The sequence below is a fragment of the Babylonia areolata genome, chromosome 4, assembly GCF_041734735.1.
Source record: "Babylonia areolata isolate BAREFJ2019XMU chromosome 4, ASM4173473v1, whole genome shotgun sequence".
In the NCBI taxonomy this organism is placed as follows: domain Eukaryota; kingdom Metazoa; phylum Mollusca; class Gastropoda; order Neogastropoda; family Buccinidae; genus Babylonia; species Babylonia areolata.
Genome location: NC_134879.1, coordinates 22,262,847 through 22,285,354, shown reverse-complemented (window position 1 = coordinate 22,285,354; position 22,508 = coordinate 22,262,847). Strand labels below are relative to the sequence as shown.

General features: G+C 43.5%; 1 protein-coding gene across 1 annotated transcript in view; it reads left to right on the top strand.

Annotated features, from left to right (window-relative positions):
- The window catches only part of LOC143280954 (methionine synthase-like), a 53,415-nt gene extending 31,788 nt beyond the window's left edge, over positions 1-21,627 (top strand). Inside the window, exons 20-34 of the mRNA XM_076585780.1 lie at positions 50-148; positions 502-660; positions 2,321-2,424; positions 4,295-4,362; positions 4,797-4,917; positions 5,685-5,766; positions 7,395-7,493; positions 7,956-8,031; positions 8,694-8,849; positions 11,599-11,780; positions 13,150-13,286; positions 14,389-14,455; positions 16,323-16,424; positions 17,268-17,468; positions 18,913-21,627. Coding sequence (XP_076441895.1) covers positions 50-148; positions 502-660; positions 2,321-2,424; positions 4,295-4,362; positions 4,797-4,917; positions 5,685-5,766; positions 7,395-7,493; positions 7,956-8,031; positions 8,694-8,849; positions 11,599-11,780; positions 13,150-13,286; positions 14,389-14,455; positions 16,323-16,424; positions 17,268-17,468; positions 18,913-18,996 — 1,737 coding nt within the window. The 3' untranslated portion in view covers positions 18,997-21,627. The remainder of the gene's footprint in view (positions 1-49; positions 149-501; positions 661-2,320; positions 2,425-4,294; positions 4,363-4,796; positions 4,918-5,684; positions 5,767-7,394; positions 7,494-7,955; positions 8,032-8,693; positions 8,850-11,598; positions 11,781-13,149; positions 13,287-14,388; positions 14,456-16,322; positions 16,425-17,267; positions 17,469-18,912) is intronic.
- Positions 21,628-22,508: the final 881 nt, after the last annotated feature.

The following is a 22,508-nucleotide window of genomic DNA, read 5'->3' as shown; positions in this document are numbered from 1 at the left end:
CAGGGCATGTACTGTGCAGGGCATTGACACGTGCATGTGTACTGTGCAGGGCATTGACAAGTACATTGTGGAGGACACAGAGGAAGCCCGAGCAGACAGTGTCAGCTACCCCAGACCCCTGAACGTCATTGAGGGGCCGCTGATGGACGTGAGTGGGTCGTTTGGTGGACGTTTGTCATTTGTCCCTGTCGCTGCTGAGATGTGTAGGTCAGAGATGTGTGGTTTAACTTTGTTGTGTTGACCACAGAGATGTGTGGTTTAACTTTGTTGTGTTGACCACAGAGATGTGTGGTTTAACTTTGTCGTGTTGACCACAGAGATGTGTAGGTTAACTTTGTTGTGTTGACCACAGAGATGTGTAGGTTAGCTTTGTCGTGTTGACCACAGAGATGTGTAGGTTAGCTTTGTCGTGTTGACCACAGAGATGTGTAGGTTAGCTTTGTCGTGTTGACCACAGAGATGTGTGGTTTAGCTCTACACAGGCCCATGGCTGTGTTGCAGGGCATGAGCATCGTGGGTGACCTGTTTGGCATGGGAAAGATGTTCCTGCCCCAGGTCATCAAGTCGGCGCGTGTCATGAAGAAAGCTGTGGGTTACCTCATCCCCTTCATGGAGAAGGAGAAGGAAGAGGAGCTGGCAAAGGAGGGGAAAACCAGCTCAGTGAGTATGAGAACGATAATGTGGATTCTTACGTAGAGACCAAGCCTTAAAAGTGCTTTACAAACACGGAGTCACTTGCACTACAAGCAGGGAAAAACCAGCTCACTGAGTATGATGATGATGTGGATACTTACATTGAGACCAAGCTCTAAGCGCTTTACAAGCACAGGGTCATTCACACAGCATTGACTGATGTATTGATACTTTAGTGCCTATCCTCGCTCAGAGACCAAGCCATATGCGCTTTACAAGCATGGAGTCATTCGCACAACAGTGATTGATATGGATACTTATATAGCGCCTATCCTTGATCTGAGACCAAGCTGTAAGCAAGCGTTTTACAAATAAGAGGGTTTTTTTTGCGCAACAGGCTGCCTGCCCTAGTAGACGACTGAGAGCTGCATTTGAGCTTTCGTCATTCATTTTCTGTGTCATTTTGTCAGGTTTCTGTCATGTATGCTCACACATACACATATGCACACGAGTTTCCTGAGTTTGATTGCCTGTTTCAGCGCACCAGGTAGGTTAAGGGTAGAGATTCTTCATGTATCCCAGGTCAACATATGTGCGGACCTGCTAGTGCCTGAACCCCTTCGTTATGTATATTGTATGCATGCAGAAGATCCTGTAATCCTTGTCAGCATTTGGTGGGTAATGGAAACAAGAACATACCCAGCATGCATGCCCCTGAAGACAGAGTATGGGTGCCTTTATGGTGGAATATAAAACAGTCAAACACATACAAGGTCATGCACAGGTGTGTGTGTGTGTAAGCGTGTTACTCGAGAGAAAGACTGCAGTGTCAGTGTTTCATTTAAAAAGAAAGACTACCCTGTGTTCTGTGTGAGACATTTAAAAGAAAGACTGTTGTGTGTGTGGAGCTGTGTGCATTTGCTGCCTGACTGCAGTGCACAATGTGTTGTGCGATGTATGATGTGTGTGATGTATGCGATGTGTGATGTATGATGTGTAATGTATGATGTGTGTGATGTATGATTTGTGTGATGTGTGATGTATGATGGGTGATGTGTGATATATGATGTGTGATATATGATGTGTGATGTATGATGGGTGATGTGTGATATATGATGTGTGATGTATGATGGGTGATGTGTGATGTATGATGGGTGATGTGTGATATATGATGGGTGATGTATGATGGGTGATGTGTGATATATGATGTGTGATGTACGATGTGTGCGATGAGTGTTGCATTGTTCATGTTGTTTTTGTGGTGTGTGTTGTATCATGCTGTGTTTTGTCACAACAAAAATCTGGGCTGCTCTCCTCAGGGAGAGCTTGCCGCTTCAATGAGAGTGCCACACTTTTTTTTTTTTTTTTTTTTTCTGTCAGCAGGAAACATGCATGAATATTTCACTGTTACTGACAATTAGAATGATCAAAGGAAAGAGGGGAAGGGGGTGGGGGGGGGGGGGGGGAGTACATTGTTACATTTTGATAGAAGTAAGATTTCATGAACGCAAATTGGTGGTTCAGCAAGTAATTGCACATCTATGCCGGGTTTCACATGCAAGTTTCAGGTTTGTGTTTTTTTAATTTACAAAGTCGGGTTTTCACAGTTCACAGTGCAGTAGAGCATGTTTTACATAGAGAGGTGGACGATAAATAAAAAGATCGTCGTCCTGACGATTGTGTGCAGGAGAGGACTTACAGCGGAACTGTCGTTCTGGCAACGGTGAAGGGCGACGTTCACGACATCGGCAAGAACATTGTGGGCGTGGTGCTGGGATGCAACAACTTCAAGTGAGTTCTCTGCCTTGTCCTGGGGCCCCGTGTGCCGCTCGCACTTGGCGCACTTTTTGTGCAAATTTTTTCGATATAGAACACTGTTGTACTATCTCGTACTGTCGCCCACAAACCAGTATTCCTTCTTCTTCTTTTTTATGAGGACATAACAGTGATTTGATTGATTGTCTTTCTTCTCCTTGTTCAGTTTGTGATTCTGTGCACTGTGCAGCTGAGCAAGTTGGATTAGCATTGTTTTGTTTCTTTTTGTTTACTTTAACCCTTTCACTGCCAAACTCGCATGTATGCAGCAGCAGCTAGGTAGAGGACCCATGTCACTGAAGGGTGACCAGATCATGGGTCTGTTATCCATGAATCTACTGCTTTTTATGTTTGGTGGTAGGATTGGTCATATTTTTCCACACATCACCGGGGCAGTCCCCAGCTATTCTTAGACACCATGTTTTTCTGTCTTCATAGCACAAGGGAATTTGCACTCTAAACTGACTGGCAGTGAAAGGGTTAAATAATTCACTCATAGTATTCATGCATTCACTATCATGGTCTTTGTTTGCAGTGTGAAACATCCACCATGAGCGCCCATTACTTCTTTTTAGTTGCCCGTTACAACTGTTTGATTGATAAACTATAAACTTACTGAAAAGAAATTCTCAGTCCTTGCTAACCAGAGTGTTTGATAAAATTCACATGAACGGAACTTATAGTCTGTTCATTTGCCTTGCAGGAAAATAGAGTTATCTATACTTTCTTGCATCAGTGTATGTGCCAGAATTTTTTTATTTTTTTAGTAAATAGTACCCTCTGTGACCGTAAACCACTTGGCAAATATGCAACAAAAGCCAGAATAATGCATGGCTGAGGAGTTCGATAAGTGGTACTTCCAACACCCAGAAATATCAGTCAGCTGACCTGGATGGATGCCAGACAGCACGTTTCACACAGGTATTAAAACTACAAAGTTTCTAAGAATGAAGAAATAATTACATGCCTTTTTTTAAAAAGTCGTTAAAGATCATACAGGTTTGTAAAGATTATCTGTTTTGGTTGTTTGTGTAACCAATGAACATTACGCATCGTTCCTGTTATCGATAACTTCAGCAGTCAGATTTTCCACCAGAATGTAAAATCAAAAGTAAATTTTTATAAAAATGACATTAAAGGCAAGACTGACCTGAGTGTGGGGCAACAAACCTCTAGAAGTCACCAGAGGAAGTGTAGGAGGTGATGGAGGTCTGGAGTCGACTGGAGGGAGCAGGGGAAGTGGAGGAGGCGGCGGGTTGGCGATGTTGAGAGGGCCAGGAGTAGAGGGCCCAGAGTGTCAGTGAATTGATTGCGATCGCGCCTTAATTTTAGCGTGATCGCCCAATTGAGCTACATAATTATGTGACCTGGTTGGAGACATAATTTGACAAAAAACAAGAATGCCAGAGAATCGACAGACAGACAGAAGATATGAAAAAACTTAGCCGTATGAAGAGCACAGGAACAGGAGTCATGATGGCTGCCGGAAAAAGAGGGCGCTAGCCAGCGGGACAAAGGGTAGGTTACCTACTTCCGGGAGGTTATCGGCCGTAGTTACTTTCGTTTTCTCCGCATAGGCAGATAGTAGTTTGCACAGGACAGGAATGTCAGACCCCTGCCGGAGTCTGCACTAGTTGGGTCACGGTAAGTATGTTATTTAAACGTAATTTTAGATAGAAAATTTCCTTCTTCTTTTTTTTTTAAACAACTTCATCCCTCAAGGATTTTTGCCAGCTGAAATGTATGCAAGAGATGAAGAATGGCACAAGGGGCGTGTTGACACTGTAGCCACCCTGTGGGTCCTTGGTGTACTGGTTTCAAACCTGGTGCTGTGACTGTTGTGCAGAGTGGTGGATCTGGGAGTCATGACGCCCTGTGAGAAGATCCTGGAGGCGGCCATTCGAGAGAAAGCTGGTGAGTGACACAGTCGCTGCCCCTTGTGCTGACACAGGAAATGGTGGATTGTCCCCCTTTACCTGTGGTTGACCAAATTATTCAGTTGTATTTTCCATGGATGTAGGTGTTTCTTTGTTGAGGCAGAAAGCAACTTTCATGAAGCTTTGTATTGTGATGAAATCTTGTACAAAATAGTCTCTTGGTTCAATGTTTAGGTATAACTTCCATCAGAACAGCAGAGGAGACAGCTGCTGCCAGGACTGTCTGGGCCAGAATTGGATTAATGTGGAGAGTGTCTTGACCAAGTTACATCCCCACTCTTTCGGCCCAGAGGGTTTTAGGACAGTCGGTGTTGGGATGGTCCCAAAAGACAAACTAGCCCCCAAGGCTGCAGCACCAAGAGCCAGTGCAATCTTGATAACAGTGACAGTTTGGCGATGTTGGTGTTTCAGACGTTGTGGGCCTGTCAGGACTGATCACGCCGTCGCTGGACGAAATGATCTACGTTGCCAAGGAGATGGAGAGGGTGGGGCTTCAGGTTCCACTTCTGATTGGTGGAGCCACCACCAGCAGGTTGGTTCCTGTTCATTCACTTTCACTTTGTGAAGTTGGCGCTGTATTCAGACAAATCCCTATAACCTAACCACACCTGTGCTTGGCAGATGTCTGACAAGCAGCATAACCCAACGTGCCAGGCTGGCCTTGTGCAAGCATAATATTTGTGTTCATATCAGTATTGTGCTAGAGGACAGCACTTATGTTGCCATGGGTTCTTTTTCAGTGTGCCAAGAGTGTGCTGCACATGGGACCCCGGTTTATCATCTCATTCGAATGACTAAATGCTCAGTTTGATTTTCCAGTCAAACTCGGGAGAAAGGGCAAGACTGGGATTCAAACCCAGACCCTCACTGACATCGTAATGGCAGACAGGATTCTGCCACCTTCCTCCCTTGTTTGTGAATGTAAACTTTATGTATAGGTGTGTGAGATAAGAGACAGGATGTGATCTGTGGTGTGTGTGATTCAAGTGGGTACAGGTAAATGTATGTATGTTTGCCTGCAGTATTGCGTCTGTGTATAGTGTTGGAATGCATTTGATGTTCATGGGTTTTATGTATTTTTCATTAAGAGCGATATTAGGTGGGGGAAAAGTGTGTGTGTGTATGTGTGACCACATGAGTGTAGGGATGGACAGACACACTCAGAGGTCACAGTTCTCACAGGTTGTGTGAGCGTACAGTTCATGTTTATGTGGTTCACATTTTTTCCCTGACATGGCTTTGTTGTGACAAATGTCTTTTTACTGATGTCTGTGCACATGTGGCAATGGTTGTGTGCAGGGCTCACACAGCAGTGAAGATCGCCCCTCAGAGAACCAGCCCCGTCATTCATGTACTGGACGCCTCTAAGAGTGTTGTGGTGGTGAGTGTCTGGGTGTTGTTGAGCTGAGGCATGGTTCCTGTTTGTGAGAGTTGAAAGGAAGCAAGTGGCGATAAATAACATGCGCGAAGAAACGGGTGCGAAGGTGGGAAGTAGATTTCATCTTTACCTGGCGGCAAAGCTGCTCTGAAGGCTACCTGGCCTAGCCACTGCCACAAGGTGGGGAAAAGAATCACACCATCCTGGCAGGAAAAGACTTGCCTTTGGCCCTTACTCGATGTGCTGGATGGGTAGGTGTTCATGATTTTCAGGTCTCACTTTACTAGTCGAGCTGGCTGTTATCTTAAGCTACACATTCACATGCTAGTGTTTCTTAAGAGATAAACTTGACTATATCTTGAACAGAAACTATAGAGGAAGTGTTTAACATATATTGGAAGTCTTAACCATGTTGTGATAATGTTTAGATGTTCTGGGAGGTAATTGTTACAGTTAATGAGCATCCTCAATTAACAATCCCTGCTGTGTTTCTCCTATGATGTTGAGGTCTTTCAGCATCCAGTCTGTCTTTGGGAGACACACACACACACACAAGTGAATGGATTGTGACTTAGACACTGTGTGCTGGACAGCAGAGAAAGTTCAACGCCTTCTGCGTACACTACCTCTTGACGCATCCTGAACATCTCTCGGCAGGACAAAGTTATAGTGGGACCCCCAGCATGTACACCCTCTTGAAGCAAAGACAAATGCACTTGCTTGAACGTCATGAGAGTGGATGATTGTTAAATACCCATGGACGTTTTGAACATCATGAGAGTGGACAATTGTTAAATACCCATGGACGTTTTGAACGTCATGAGAGTGGATGATTTTCAAATGCCCATGGACGTTTTGAACGTCATGAGAGTGGACAATTGTTAAATACCCATGGACGTTTTGAACATCATGAGAGTGGATGATTTTCAAATGCCCATGGACGTTTTGAACGTCATGAGAGTGGATGATTTTCAAATGCCCATGGACGTTTTGAACGTCATGAGAGTGGATGATTTTCAAATGCCCATGGACGTTTTGAACGTCGTGAGAGTGGATGATTGTCAAATGCCCATGGGCGTTTTGAACATCGTGAGAGTGGACAATTGTAAAATACCCATGGACGTTTTGAACGTTATGAGAGTGGATGATTGTCAAATGCCCATGGACGTCCTGTACAGAGCATTGGCTCAAGGAAAGCGCCCTGCAGCCACACCTCAGCTACATTGAAGAGATGTGTGCGGAAGAGACCTGAAGACCCCGGGCATCAACCCAGACGTGTGGGAAGCTGTAGCCTCTGAACGATCATCCTGGAGGCAGACAGTGCAGAAAGGCCTCTCCAGGTTGGAAGAGACACTTTCCCAACAGCCTGAGGTGATACAGCCAAGAAGGAAGAGCCAGAGACTGACAGACTGTCTGCGCAAAGCGTTGGAGAGATGGCCGTTCCGGGATGTGCCTGTCAAGTTACAACCAAGGCTGCGCCAGAGACGTCACCCAGAGCCAACTGCATGGTCTCCAGAAAATGAAGGATACCTTTCTGTGACTTGTCCAAGAAGAAAAGGAAATGACAAAAGTATGGTACAGTGTTGTGCTGAACCAGTGTGAATGTCAAGTTGATGTCATTGTGGTTGCAGTGTTCTTCCTTGTTGGACGAGACGCAGTATGACGACTTCATCGAAGAAATTGCGGAGGACTATGAAGAAATCCGAGAGGAGCACTATGAAAACTTGAAGGTAGGACATTGAACTGATTTGAAGCATGCTGTATGTGTGTGTGTGTGTGAGGTGAGAGAGAGAGAGGGGGGGGGTTCAAAGGGCAGGGTGGGGGGCAGTGACAGTGCAAATGTTTTTGGAAAATGTGTTCGTTCTTTAGTTTAACGTCTTTTCACTGTAAGGGGTGTTAGACGAAAATGTGTGCATGGATCCACATACATGTCTTTGAAATGCGTGTTTTATTATAGTATTGTGAGCACAAGTAACACTACCTCATGTGAATTTCTCATTGATTGCATGGTTAGCATGAGCAACACGACAGTGTGAATTTTTCATTGGTTACATGGTTAGCATGAACAACACGACAGTGTGAATTTCTCAGTGGTTGAATGGTTAGCATGAACAACACGACAGTGTGAATTTCTCAATGGAGAAGATGGCGTGGACCTGACGTGACGTGGTGTGTGTTGACGTGTTGCACAGGACCGTCGCTACCTCAGTCTGGAGAAGGCCAGGAGCAAGGCGCTGTGCATTGACTGGACCTCTGAACCACAGCCTGGTAATGTTGTTGTCCTCTTTCCTGTGTGTGCTCTGTGGTTAGGGGGGTTTGTGTGCTGTGTGTGTGTGTGTGCATGTGTGTGTGTGAGCATGTGTGATGTTAGTGTTTTTTGTGTTTGTGTATGTATCATGAATGTGTCTGTGAGTGTTTGTTTCTCTGTGTGCTGTGTGTGTGTGCATGTGTGTGTGTGTGTGAGCATGCGTGATATTAGTGTGTTTGTGTGTATTTGTATCATGATTATTGTCTGTGAGAGTTTGTGTGCGTGATGATAGTGTGTTTGTGTTCATGTATCTATCATGAATGTGTCTGTGAGACTTGCTTCTATGTGTGTTTGTATGTGTATGTGCACATGTACAGTTTTGTTTCTAAGTTTGTTGTCTTTTAACTATAAGTAATGTTAGATAAGGAGAGAGGTAAAAAAACTAGAAGTGGGGGGGGAACACATACACATGTGAATGAGTAAATTTGTGATTGTGTGTGTGTGTGTGTAGATAGGTTCTTGTATATTCTATCTAATACATCTTCAAGGATTTTTTTTCCCCTAACTTAACATCCAGGCAACTGTATCAAAACGTTTTGTATTGTTTGGTGAATCCTTTTTATTTTTTACTCTTTTTGTTTTCATCCAGGAAACTGAATCAAAACGTTTTGTGTTGTCACAGTGCGTCCAAGTTTCCTGGGAGTGCGTAAGTTTGTGGACTACGACCTTGAACTGCTGCTGCCGTACATCGACTGGCGGCCATTCTTCCACGTCTGGCAGCTCAGGGGGCGCTACCCCAACAGGAACTTCCCCAAGATCTTCGAGGACGCCGACGTGGGTGAGGCACTTGTCCTCCGTTCACAGCTTCTGTTGCTGTTTCTCAAGGAGGCGTCACTGCGTTCAGACAAATTCATATATACGTGGCATCTGTTCTGCTAGGCAGATGCCTGACCAGCAGCATAACCCATCATGCTTCATCAGGCCTTAAGTGCATGTATATATACCTGTGTACCTGTCAGAGTGGATTTCTTTAACTCAGTACGGCCAGTCCTCTCTCCTCCTCTACACAGACCCCTCGGATGTCCAGTGGGTGTCTCAATGACCCAACCTCTAGCTTCCGTCGTCAGAATTGTGGTATTCTTTGTCAACATTCACCTCTTCAGTATAAGAGCCTTCCGCTTGCAATATTTTGATGATGGTAACTGGGGTGAAAAGCTGTTAACGTCGTCTCTTTCGCCGTTCGTATGGAGAGAGTTAACAGGATTGTGCCGGAGGACAATGCTTTTGTTGCTGTGGGTTCGTTTTCAGTGCTCCAGGTGTGTGCAGTCTCATCTGAGTGACTAGACGCTCTGTTTGATTTTCCTGTCAGACTTTGGAGAAAGGGTGAGAGCAGGATTCAAACCCAGACCCTCGCAAACACTGTATTGGCAGAGAAGCGTCTCACCCATTCTGCCACTTTCCTCCTGTGCTGTTCAAAAAGTTCACAAGCATGTTGGATCAAGTCACACTTGCAGTACATTTCTTGAGGAGCATGCAGGGCACTAAAAAAAATATTAAAAAAAAAAAAAAAAATTTATCAAGTAACGGCACATTTGTGCCTACACAAGTACTATCCTTACATTGTGTGTGGGGAAAATATTCACACATTTTAAATGAGCCAAGAAAGGAAGTGTAGGGAATGTCATCAGAAGCATGACCATGCTCCCCCCCCCCCTCCCCCCCACCCTCTGACATGCATGCCTTCTCTTCAGCTCTTTCCTCACCAAGTTTCTGTGTGAAAAACACTCCTCAGCACCAGTTACTTTAGACTCAACGCTCTCAGTCCCACAATTAGGTTCATATCAAAATAACACTGTGGGCTTGTTCCCTTCAAACTTAGTTAGCGGGCTGTTAGTCATTGTTCTGTTGCCCGGGAAACTGGCTGCAGCTGTCAAGCTTTGTTACAGTGTGATAAATTGTCCTTTTTAAGATGACCCCTTGATGTTGACAAAAGTCACTTATGACGGTGCATTGTCTGGTCAGCTAAAGTCACCTATGACGGTGCATTGTCTGGTCAACTAAAGTCACCTATGATGGTGCATTGTCTGGTCAACTAAAGTCACCTATGACGGTGCATTGTTGACCCAACTAAAGTCACCTATGACGGTGCATTGTCTGGTCAACTAAAGTCACCTATGACGGTGCATTGTCTGGTCAACTAAAGTCACCTATGACGGTGCATTGTCTGGTCAACTAAAGTCACCTATGACGGTGCATTGTCTGGTCAACTAAAGTCACCTATGACGGTGCATTGTTGACCCAACTAAAGTCACCTATGACGGTGCATTGTCTGGTCAACTAAAGTCACCTATGACGGTGCATTGTCTGGTCAACTAAAGTCACCTATGACGGTGCATTGTCTGGTCAAATAAAGTCACCTATGCTGGTGAAAGAGTTAAATTGACAGTCCCTACTTTTGATTTTCTGCAATATTGAGATTGCATGTAATTACACATTCTGTACAGTGTCTCGTTGCTGGACCCAGATTTTAACAATAATGCCGTTGAGCATTGACTTCCAGATTCTCCAGACCTCGTTTCAAGTGGTCATGTTTCCTGCCTGTCAGTTTCTCAGTTTCTCTTGTGAATTGTTATAAAATTGCTTTTCATGCATCCAGTTGTTTCAGATCAGTTAGCTTTATCAGCTGCTAATGGGTGCTGTTTTCTGACATTTCTGCTAAGTAATGTTTCTGACCTCGTCAGTGCCTGCTTTCCCTCCAGAACTCTCTGCTCTTTTTCTGACTGTTAGCTTCTGAAAAATTTCTTGTCAGTACAAGAACCTGTGGGGAATGTTCTTTCCTCTGCTGCTTCTCATATCTGTACCAACCTTGCAGGTCATATCCATTCATCTGACTCCATTCATGGCATTCACTCTTCGCTGAAAAACTCACCTCTTCAGAACCTGTCAGCAGTCTTGGTTTCCTACTTTCCAACACTGCCCTGTGCCTCCCAACTCACTTTGTATCTATGAGGAATGAAAGAGGGGGGAGGGAGTATGGGAGAGAGAGTGGTCCTAATGCTTCATGTAATTTGTAACTTTAATGTGAAGCGCCCTGAGCTCTTAGAGAGAAAGGATGCTATACAAATGTACATTATTATTAAAATCATTAATGCAGTAGTCATCATCATTATTATTATTGGACGGGCTCAATAGCGGAGTGGTTAAAGCGTTGGACTTTCAATCTGAGGGTCCTGGGTTTGAATCTCGGTAGCGCCTGGTGGGTAAAGGTTGGAGATTTTTCCGATCTCCCAGGTCAATATATATGCACACCTGCTTGTACCTGAACCCCCTTCATGTGTATACGCAAGCAGAAGATCAAATGTGCACATTTAAGATACTGTTATCCATGTCAGTGTTTGATGGGTTATGGAAACAACAAGAACATACCCAGCATGCACACCCCGAAAACCGAGCATGGCTGCCTACATGGTGGGGTAAAAACAGTCATGCACGTGAAAGCCCACTCGTGTACATACGAGTGAATGTGGGAGCTGCAGCCCACAAATGAAGAAGAAGGAGAATTATTATTATTAATGATGACGTGACAGGGGAGGAGGCAAGGAAGGTGTATGATGACGCCCAGCGGATGCTGAAGAGCATCATCAGCAACAAGTCTCTGAAGGCCAACGCGGCCATCGCCTTTTACAAAGCCAGCCGGGTGGGGGATGACATAGAGGTGTACGATGAGGACGGTCAGCACATCGAGACACTGCGCGGCTTGAGACAACAGGTACGCACACACACTGCCGCTTTACTTCCGTTGTCTCTGTGCATTATGTTTGTGTGTCACTTAGAAGAACGGAAGATATGTATGTCGGCCACTGTGCTGGTATCTCCACCGTTGGAATATATTCATTCATTCTTTGTCCTCTGTCTCCATTGTATTGCATTGTTTTGTTATGTTTTGTTTTGTATTACTCTCTTGTCACAACATATTTCTCTGTGTGAAATTCGGGCTGCTGTCCCAGAGAGTGTGTCTATACAATGAGAGCACCATCTTTGTTGTTGTTTTTTCTGCCTGCAGGTGTATTTGTTTTAGTGGATTTTTTGACAGAATTTTGCCAGGGGCAGCCCTTTTTTTCGCCATGGATTCTTTCACATGTGTTAAGTGCATGCTGCACACAGGACCTAGGTTTATTGTATCATCTGAATGACTAGCATCCAGGCCATAACTCCAGGTCTAGTGGAGAGAGTCCTCTCCTTTTCCATGTTTTTCCTTTGTGCCTTTTTAGCCTTGCACTGATGGTTCGGGGTCAAGTACATTGCCAACAACATGGTTGGGTTTTGCTCTAATGCATTGATTTGGGGAATGGTTGGGAAGGTCTAGTAGAAGGGGGAAGAAAATATTTCAGTGGATCCCAGGTTGGGAGGACAGAGTTCAGAAGGATTCAGAACTAACTTCCATTCACCAAAGTAGCTTGTAAGCATCAATATTCTTTTCATCAGCATTTATTAATCTGACACTTGTGTATTGAGTCTTGCCTCCTGGTGTGTAAAAAGATTTGCATTGTGAAGCCAGCAGCTCATTCCTTCATTTCATGTCATCCAAACTTGGCTTCACATTGACTGTTTTTCACTGAGTGGGGGTGATGGTGGCTGTGGATCTAAATGACTGATCCAGAAGGAAGGTGGCAAAATGCAAGATACAACAAAGATAAAACTTTTCATTGTCCATAAAATATGGAAAAGTGTCTAGTGAATTGCAAAAAGTGAATAGTGAAGATGTTTATCTGCCAGTAGGGTCCATGAGGGTCTAGCTTTGAATCCAACTGTCGCCCTTTCTCCCAAGTTTGACTGGAAAATCAAACTGAGCGTCCTGTCATTTGGGCAAAACAATAAACCAAAGTCCCATGTGCAGCGCACACTTTTGCACTGAAAAAGAACCCATGACAATGAAAGTGTTGTCCACTGTCAAAATTCTATAGAAGAAATCAACACTGAAAGGTACACAGATATATAGAATGCATTTGAGGTCTGACTAAGCATGTTGGGTTAGGCTGCTGGTCAGGCATCTGCCCAACAGATGTGGTGTAGCATGTATGGATTTCACGGAATTTAGTGACATCTGGTTAAGACCCTGCCCTGTGACTGTCCCTCAGGCGGAGAAGGAGCCCATGGACAGCAGTCCCTACCTGTGTCTGTCGGACTTCATCGCCCCCAAAGACAGTGGCATCACCGACTACATCGGACTCTTTGCCACTACGGCAGGGTTGGGCACTGACGCTCTGTGTAAACAGTAAGGACAGGGAGGGTGTGGGGTGTGGTGTGTGAAAGAGAGAGATGTGATTGTTTCCCTGTGTTGTTGTACAAAGAGATTGTGTGTACTGTGTATGTACACACGTCTTGGTGCTGGGTGTTAACCCTTTGAGCCCTGAGTTCCTTAGCAATTTTAACCCTTCTGCCTGAGCTCCTGAGCCAAAATTTGCAAATAATTGGTATTAAACCCTTTGAGCCCTGACCACCGCTTTACCGGTGGTAGAGAAAAATTACATAATGCCCAGCCACCGGTTGAGCGGTGCATAAACACTTGAAGCATGCAGAGTCTCAACCTGGCCCGTCAGGGCAGAAATCAGGGACAAAACGTGCGAGAAAACAACTGTACACACCGCAGCAAGTAATTGATATGCTTGATGATTTATCAGAAGTAGAGTATGACAATAATTACTCTGATAGTGAGGTGGAATTCGAATCGGATGATTTTGCTACAGATAGTGATGTTGAAAATGAATCTGAACATGCAGAATCAGTTGATCAAAGGAGGCGTGTCAGGTTGAGACTCTGCACGCTTCATGGTAGAAATCGATCTTTTTTATCCAAAGCACACGCACAAAACACAGTCAGGGGGCGCGGCAATGTTGGTACTGCGTTCGCTGGTGTTGGAATATTACAATTTTTCTGATTGGCTCTTGAATGTAAGTCAACCAATAGCAAAACATGACACAAGTGTTTATGCATCGCTCAACTGGTGGCCAGGCATTATGTCACCCCTTCCCACCACCGGTAAAGCGGTGGTCAGGGCTTAAAGGGTTAAGTGTGCTGATACTTTTTTTTTCTCTTTTGAAAGAAGAAATCAGAGGATGTGTTAAAGATCTGCAAATGAGCAGGACAGTCTCAGCAACCCTGGAAGACTGTGTGTGTGTGTATGTGCGTGTGTGTGAGTGTACGTGTGAAAGTGTGTGTGTGTGAGTGAGTGACAGCATGTGTGTGTGTGTGTGAGTGAGTGACTTGGGTGCTGAGAGACGATTTCACTCTGTCTACTGTCATGCTTGCCAAAAGATATCTTGTGTGTTTGTATTGTATTTACTCTTCAGTCACAACTTTGTGTGTGTGTGTGTCAGGTTTGAGGACCAGCTGGATGACTACAGCATCATCATGGCCAAAGCTCTGGCCGACAGACTGGCTGAGGTCAGTGTACACTCACACCTCTCTGCTGTTTGTTTGGATTGAAAACATGTCCATACACACACAACAGGTCTGACCAGAAAAGGATTCACATATGCACATCGGTCCAGCTTTACATTATTAACTCTTTCACCACCAAGTTTCTGTGTGAAAAAAACACTCCCCAGCGCCTTTATATATAGATATATATATATATAGATATAGAAACGATGCTCTCAGATGCAGGCTTTGGTTCATGTGGAAAAAAAAAAACAAAAAAAAGAATAAAACTTGTTCACTTCAAACTTGGTCAGGGAGCTAAGGTTCTGTTGGTGGGAAACTGGCTGTAGCTGTCAAGCTTTGTTACAGTGTGAAAACTGGTCTTATCAACATGACCCCTCGGATGTCGACAAAAGTTGAAATGGTTGTGTTCTGTCCAGTCAACAAAAGTCACCTGAGGTGGTGAAGGTGTTCAAAGCTGCAAAACACAGTTGATGATGATGATTTATTGGTTTTGTAGTGGACATGGTATGTAAGATGCATGTATGCGAAATATGTTTGCATGAGCATGTGTTTATAGTTTGAGAACGTGTTTATTTACAGTGTCCTGCTAAATAAAAGGTAAATCAAAATTCTGTACTTTTGAACAGACTGTGTCCTGGAAGACTCACAGCTGAAAACCAAAAATGAAAATGTGTACTTGCAGATGACTTTTTTTTTGTGAAAGACATGCTAGCCATACATTTGTGAATTATTTACATTCTTGGCTTTCAAGTCATACCAATTGAATGGTCGTGCAGGAAATGCAGTAAACATTTTAATTTTTTGAATGTGTAATGCTTGCATATGATAATACCTGGACAGCAAGAAGTGTTCGTGTTTTTTTTCCACATAGAGTTTTTGTCATTATTTTGATGTCAGGGGTATAGAGACAGCATCACAGTCTCTGAGACTTTGTTGTTACCAGTTGTTGCATTTTAGCCTTCAGAAAGGACGGGAGAGAAGGGACTGTGAACACCAATTCTGGAGAGCACAGGATAACGTCAACAAACTTTAATGAAGTTAAACTGAAAATATAAAAAAAAACAGAGCATCAATAACTGTTATAAATGTGATATGACAGCAGTCCACATTGTTGACTTGCCATTTTCATTTTGCAAAGATTCATTTGATCACCATAAATGTAATGTATATTATTCAACATTCATTTTACATGTAGGAAGTCAGTTGTTTCTGAAATGGGTACAAGGTAACACCAAACATGGGAACATTCAAAATAATAGTAAACAAAAGAACATTCAAGGTATAGTGAGCAAAGGAACATTCAAGGTATTGTAAACAAAGGAACATTCAAGGTATGAACATTCAGGGTATAGTAAACATTGGAACATTCAAGGTACAAAAGTAAACGTAAGGAGCATTCTTGGTGATAGTAAACTTAAGGAACATTCAGTGTTGTAAATGTAGGATCATTCAAGCTTCTTTATAATAAACATAAGGAACATTCTAGGTAATTGTCAGTATTGTCGATATAGTAAACTTTCTAAACAATAGCAAAGATAGGAACGTTTTAATGTTTAACATTCTAAACAAAAGTAAACATGGGAACATTAATGCTAGGTAATAGTGAACATAGGAACATTCTTGGTAATAACATAGGAACATTCATTAGAACAGCAGAAAATATGGTTCCAGTGACGATAATTGATAAATTAAAACAGTTATTTGGCTTTCTGATTAACTGTTGAACAGTGTGGGCGTTTTAGAATTTGGTTGGTAGCAGAAACATTTTGGTAAGAGTCCGTAACTGTGTTCACTGATTGGTGGGTGCAAACTGTTGATGATAGCACTGTGTCTGTGTGGACGTTAAAGGAGAGTGTGTGGTTCACAGGCCTTTGCAGAAGCTATGCACGAGATGGTGAGGAAACAGTACTGGGGGTACTGTTCAGAGGAAAACATGAGCGCTGTGGATCTGCACAAAGTCAAATACCAGGTAACCAGAGAGTGTGTGTTGGAGGGGTGCTACCAGTGTGCTTGATCATACAACTTGCCTTTGTGTCGTTTCAAAACGTGTCTTAACCCATTCGTCCCAAGTCAGTGTACGGCTTCATCAGGGTTCCCTGTCACATTGATGCAGAAAAACACAGAAAATATATGCTAACATCGACTGATTTTCCCTCCTATTTGACATCTGGAATTACTGTAGAAGTTAGTTCCTATGCATATGCAGAAATGTGAAAGCCATTTCAGTGAAATGAATTATTACACCAGAGCAAAGCTCGGGTGCAGGACTTAATGAGTTAAAATGAAGTACATGTGTTGGAAGTGGTTCCTCCATTTTCCTAATTTTCCTTCTCCTATGTCCCATGTGGAGAGGGGGTTGGGGGTGCTGTTTGGTCAGTCAGTGCTTGTGTGAATAATTTTGTGTTAATTTATTTTGCCTGGTTAAAATGAAATCACTGTGTACGGTGTGTTGACGGCCAGTTCAATCTGGCGGTGTGTGTGCTCTATGATTCTTTTTAAGATATTTAGTGGTGTTTTTTTTACATTGCCAAAGGGAATATTGTATTTGAAAACATACAATTCATTACATATTCTTTTTATTTAGCTCAGTTTTAAAAACATGCAGAAAAAAAGACATTGAAGTTTGAAATTTACACCCCAAACATAACTGTTGCACTTTTTGTATGGGCGTTACTTAAGAAATTTTGAAAATCAATTTTTGTTCTTACTGGGATGACCCTGCATGTTTTGATAGATATATATATATATACACATACACTCTATATATGCTATCTATATATGTGTTATTATTATGATCCCACATGATGTGCAGGGAATACGTCCAGCCCCCGGGTACCCCAGCCAGCCTGACCACACAGAGAAGGAGACGATGTGGCGGCTGCTGAAGGCGGACGAAGTGGACATCACACTGACAGAATCACTGGCCATGGAGCCGGCCTCCTCCGTGTCGGGTCTCTTCTTCGCATCGCCACACTCCGTCTACTTTGCCACTGGCAAGATCAGCAAGGACCAGGTACGTGTTGCAGCAGTGTGTGTGTGGGGGGGGGGAGCAGTGCTGGAGGCAGCAAGGGAAAAGTGGTGAGGTGTTGGACTTGTGATGCAGTGATCAGGGTTCGATCCCCCGTTTCAGCATGGTGTTGTGTCCTTGGGGCAGCACTTCACTCTGGTTTTCCTCACTTCGCCCAGGTGTGTCGAATGGGATACCTGACCTGGGGAGGGTTCAAATGTTGGAAGGAGAGGATTGGGCCGCACCTTCCTGTTCCAAGCCCTAGACACAGTGGACATGAACACACTGTCCCAGTGGCTTCAAAAGGCAGTCAGACTTTTAAAACAGCGATGCAGAACCGTTTCAGATGAGGGATAGTTTTTGTGTGTACAACAGAGCAGAACTGTTTGCAGAGAGACCCAGGCTTTTTACACATTTGGTTTTTACATGTGGTGAACAGTTCTGTGCAGGGCCTCAATCACTCTTCGGAGTTGAGGGAGGAGCAGAAGAATGAGGGCTGTGTCTGCTCTCTGATTCACAGTGTAGTCATGGTGCTTTGAATGTGAACCCGACTCCAGCTACGAAGTCAAGCATGGCGGAAGGAGAGGTTTGACCCCCTTCTTCCAGTTGTGCGCTATAGATACAGTGGTTTTAGGTTATGGGACCTCTGTCGGTGGGTTTTTTTAGGTTTGTTTCCACATGAAGCCAGTGTAAAAGTTTTAATGTGCTTAAAGTTTTAAAATGTCACTTATTTCTGGTGAAATGTAATGAATCAGATTTGATTTTTATTGAACAGGAAGTGGGAATTTCATGCATTTTATCTGTTTCAAATGTAAACTTAAAAATGTAATCAACCATCTAGAAATATTTATGTGTGTATGTGGCTGACATGGTGTTAAAGCCATCAAGAAAACCAAGCTGTCTCTTGGCCCCCTGTTTGCCCCTCCATCCACTTCCTACTTTCACTCTGTAAGGAGAGGGGTGGTAGATGGTAAACCAGGTCCTGTGTGCAGCATGAACTTGGCACGCTGAAGAAGAAGCCACTGCAACAAGAGGGTTGACCTCTGTTTATATTCTACCAGGAAGTCTACTCTGATCGGTACAGAAATAAAAAATGCGTGCACTTTAGGCCTAAGCACGTTGAGTTACGCTGCTGTCAGGCATTAGCACCTAGCAGAAATGCAGCGACGCCTGCTTGAGAGACAAACTTTCAGTGTGTCTGCATGCTGTTTTTGTGTGGTAAACAGGGTGATGTAGAGTGAGTGATGTGTGTGGTGAACAGGGTGATGTAGAGTGAGTGATGTAGAGTGAGTGATGTGTGTGGTGAACAGGGCGATGTAGAGTGAGTGCTGTGTGTGGTGAACAGGGCGATGTAGAGTGAGTGCTGTGTGTGGTGAACAGGGCGATGTAAAGTGAGTGCTGTGTGTGGTGAACAGGGCGATGTAAAGTGAGTGCTGTGTGTGGTGAACAGGTGGAGGACTACGCTGCCAGAAAACAGATGGAGGTCAGCGATGTGGAAAGGTGGTGCAGCTCTGTCCTGGCTTACGACCACTGACAGCAGTGACAACTCCGCGACTTCATTGCTCAACTGTCCTCCATCCCCTGTCCATTCCCTCCATCCCCTCTCCGTCCTCCATCCCCTGTCCCATTCCCTCCATCCCCTCCATCCCCTGTCCTCCATCCCCTGTCCCCTGCCCTCCATCCCCTGTCCTCCATCCCCTGTCCCATTCCCTCTCCTCCATCCCGTCCTCCATCCCGTCCTCCATCCCCTGTCCCATTCCCTCCATCCCCCCCCTCCATCCCCTGTCCTCCATCCCCTTGCCCCCCTCTCCCCGGAACAACCAGGTCTTCTTCCCAAGCAACTGAGCAACTGCCAAATGACTTTTTCTGATCTGATCATGTCACAATTTTTTTTTTTCCTGGTGCCTGTTTGTTGTGTACTGTCCAGGAGTGTGTGAATGTGAAAGACTGAAGAGAGGACTGCACTCAAGGAGGCGTCAGTGTGTTGGGACAAATCTTTATATGCTACACAAAGGAGCTGAATGGTTGTGTTCAGTTTATTTCACTTGAAGCCTGGACTTGTTGATTTCCATGTTTTTTTTTTCCATGATCAAGATTTTTGTCTTTATTGCAATCATGATCATTTATCTCTATTTCATGTATAACCAGACCAGTGTATGAACTGTGTGTGAGGCAGAGAGGATGTGACCAAGTGGGTGGATTTACATGGGAATTTGTTAGCTAGGAAAAGTAAATTTTACACAAGTTCTGTGTGATTTACATTTTTTTTTTTTCCAAATGATTTTTTTTTTCCCAAATGATTTTTTTTTCCCCAAATGATTTTTTTTTCCAAATGATTTTTTTTTTTTTTTTTTATAAGATTTATGATATTTACACAAGGTTTATATCACCGATTCAGAATATGCACAATTTACAGTTTGATTTTGCATGAAACCTTATTTGTATATATTTATAAGTGATTGTAAGTGCTTGATTATGTTTTCATTGTCATTATCTGACAGATATAATTGTCTCCATTTATGTGCATGATTTTTTTTTTTTTTTTAACATGCACTAATCGTCTCAGTTGATATTGTACAGGAATTCCACACCAGTTTTTTTTTTTTTTTACAAATGGTGGAAAACCTTTTATTTTTTCCAACTCTAGAGAATCGATTCTATTCTTGTTGGCTTATTCATAATGCAAATCGAGTACAAATATTTAGAAAAGAAAAAAACTGCTCAGTCATGTTGAACATTTTTGTGATCTGTCTTCCCCACTTCCTGATCTGATGGAGATGCTCTGGGGTTTGTAGAATGGTTACCCCTTTTCTTTATTTCCTAGTTCCCTCTTTTTCATGTTTCACGGTCCTTTTATGGCCTTCATGGTATGCAGAATTGTTATGCTCATAGATCATCCTCCAAATCTGTTGTCTGCTTGATATTATTGCAGTTATACATTGCAGCATGTTACCTTGTGTTGACTTCAGTTGTCTCAACACTAGTTTTTCCACAGTTTCCAGGGTTTGATGGAAAATAAGTGTTGAGTGTGTACCCCTTGTTTTGACCCTGCTGAGCTCAGTGGATCTGACAATGTGCTTTTTTCATTCAGTGGTAATTTATAAAAGGTATGGGTAAAACACAAGTGGGAGTGATGGCCTAGAGGTAACGCGTCCGCCTAGGAAGCGAGAGAATCTGAGTGCACTGGTTTGAATCACGCCGGTAGTCGCCAATGTTTTTTCCCCCTCCGCTGGACCTCGAGTGGTGGTCTGGACGCAAGTCATTTGGATGAGACAATTAACGGAGGTCCAGTGTGCAGCATGCACTTTGTGCACGTAAAAGAACCCATGGCAACAAAAGTGCTGTTCCTGGCAAAATTCTGTTGAAAAATCCACTTTGATAGGAAAAACAAATAAAACCGCATGCAGGGGGGAAAAAAAAAGGGTGGTGCTCTCTCTGGGGAGAGCAGCCCGAATTTCACACAGAGAAATCGGTTGTGACGAAAAAGAGACATACAAAACATCTTATGATTGCGATTCATTCCATTTTGAGATGCGGTCAATGCCTTTTGTGTGACGGTATGTTTCCCTGTTGGTTGCAATGGGTGCCTTCGGCTTTGGAATTCTGCACAGATTTCTCGTATGTACATATTCAATTGTACATGTTTATTATGCATGTTTTGACAAAGGTTGTTTAGCAAGAAATTGTTATTAGTTATGTTTTGATATAAATGTGTCTTGCGGCTGAAACGCTGGACCACAACGTGCAAGTGCATCCTTACAGTACAGCAGTATTTTTTGTGATTGGGAGAGGGTAATTTGTTTAATATTCATGTGGTAAGAATGTGGTAGGACTTGTGTGCTTTGAAGTCTGAGCACTGGAGTGGATCGAAAGCCTGAAAATGAATGAGTGAATAATGGAGTTGCAGCCCATTACTGCAGATGATTCCTGTCCTTTTAAACTGTAATCAACAGATGATTGAGGTTCAGTTTGGATGCTGTCCTTTTATACTGTAATCAACAGATATTTAGGGTTCAATTTTGGGATGCTTGATTGTAATTGTGTTTTGTGTACATATTGTCATGTGATCCTTTAAATTTATTTCAAACCCTATTGACCAATGTATATGTGCAGTAAATGTGGATTGATCCTCAGATTTTTATTAAACCATATCGACTAATGTAAATTGTGTACAGTGTTCGTGGATTGATGGTATGAAGTGAAACTGGTCTCTTAAATTTGCTTATTTCATGCTGAAAAACATGCAGCAATCTATGTGACACTTGAGATGGACAGATGAAAATGAGAACTACTTCATGCCAGTTGAGAAAAGCTGATACACACATGGTGTGACTGTGCACACTGCCTGTTGGATGCTGTCTGTGACCGATACAATAGTCAGCACCACTGGGATATTGTGTGTTACTGATACAACAGTCACCACCCTTGGGATACTGTATGTGACTGATGCAATCATCACCATCTGTGGGATGTTGTGTGTGACCAATACAATAGTACCATCTGTGGGATGTTTGTGACCGATACAATAGTCACCACCTGTGGGATGTTGTGTGTGACCAATACAATAGTACCATCTGTGGGATGTTTGTGACCGATACAATAGTCACCACCTGTGGGATGTTGTGTGTGACCGATACAATAGTCACCATCTGTGGGATGTGTGTGACCGATACAATAGTCACCATCTGTGGGATGTTGTGTGTGACCAATACAAAAGTCACCATCTGTGGGATGTTGTGTGTGACCAATACAATAGTCACCATCTGTGGGATGTTGTGTGTGACCGATACAATAGTCACCACCTGTGGGATGTGTGTGACCGATACAATAGTCACCATCTGTGGGATGTGTGTGACCGATACAATCGTCACCACCTGTGGGATGTGTGTGACCGATACAATAGTCACCACCTGTGGGATGTTGTGTGTGACCAATACAATAGTCACCACCTGTGGGATGTGTGTAACCGATACAATAGTCACCACCTGTGGGATGTTGTGTGTGACCATTACAATCGTCACCACCTGTGGGATGTTGTGTGTGACC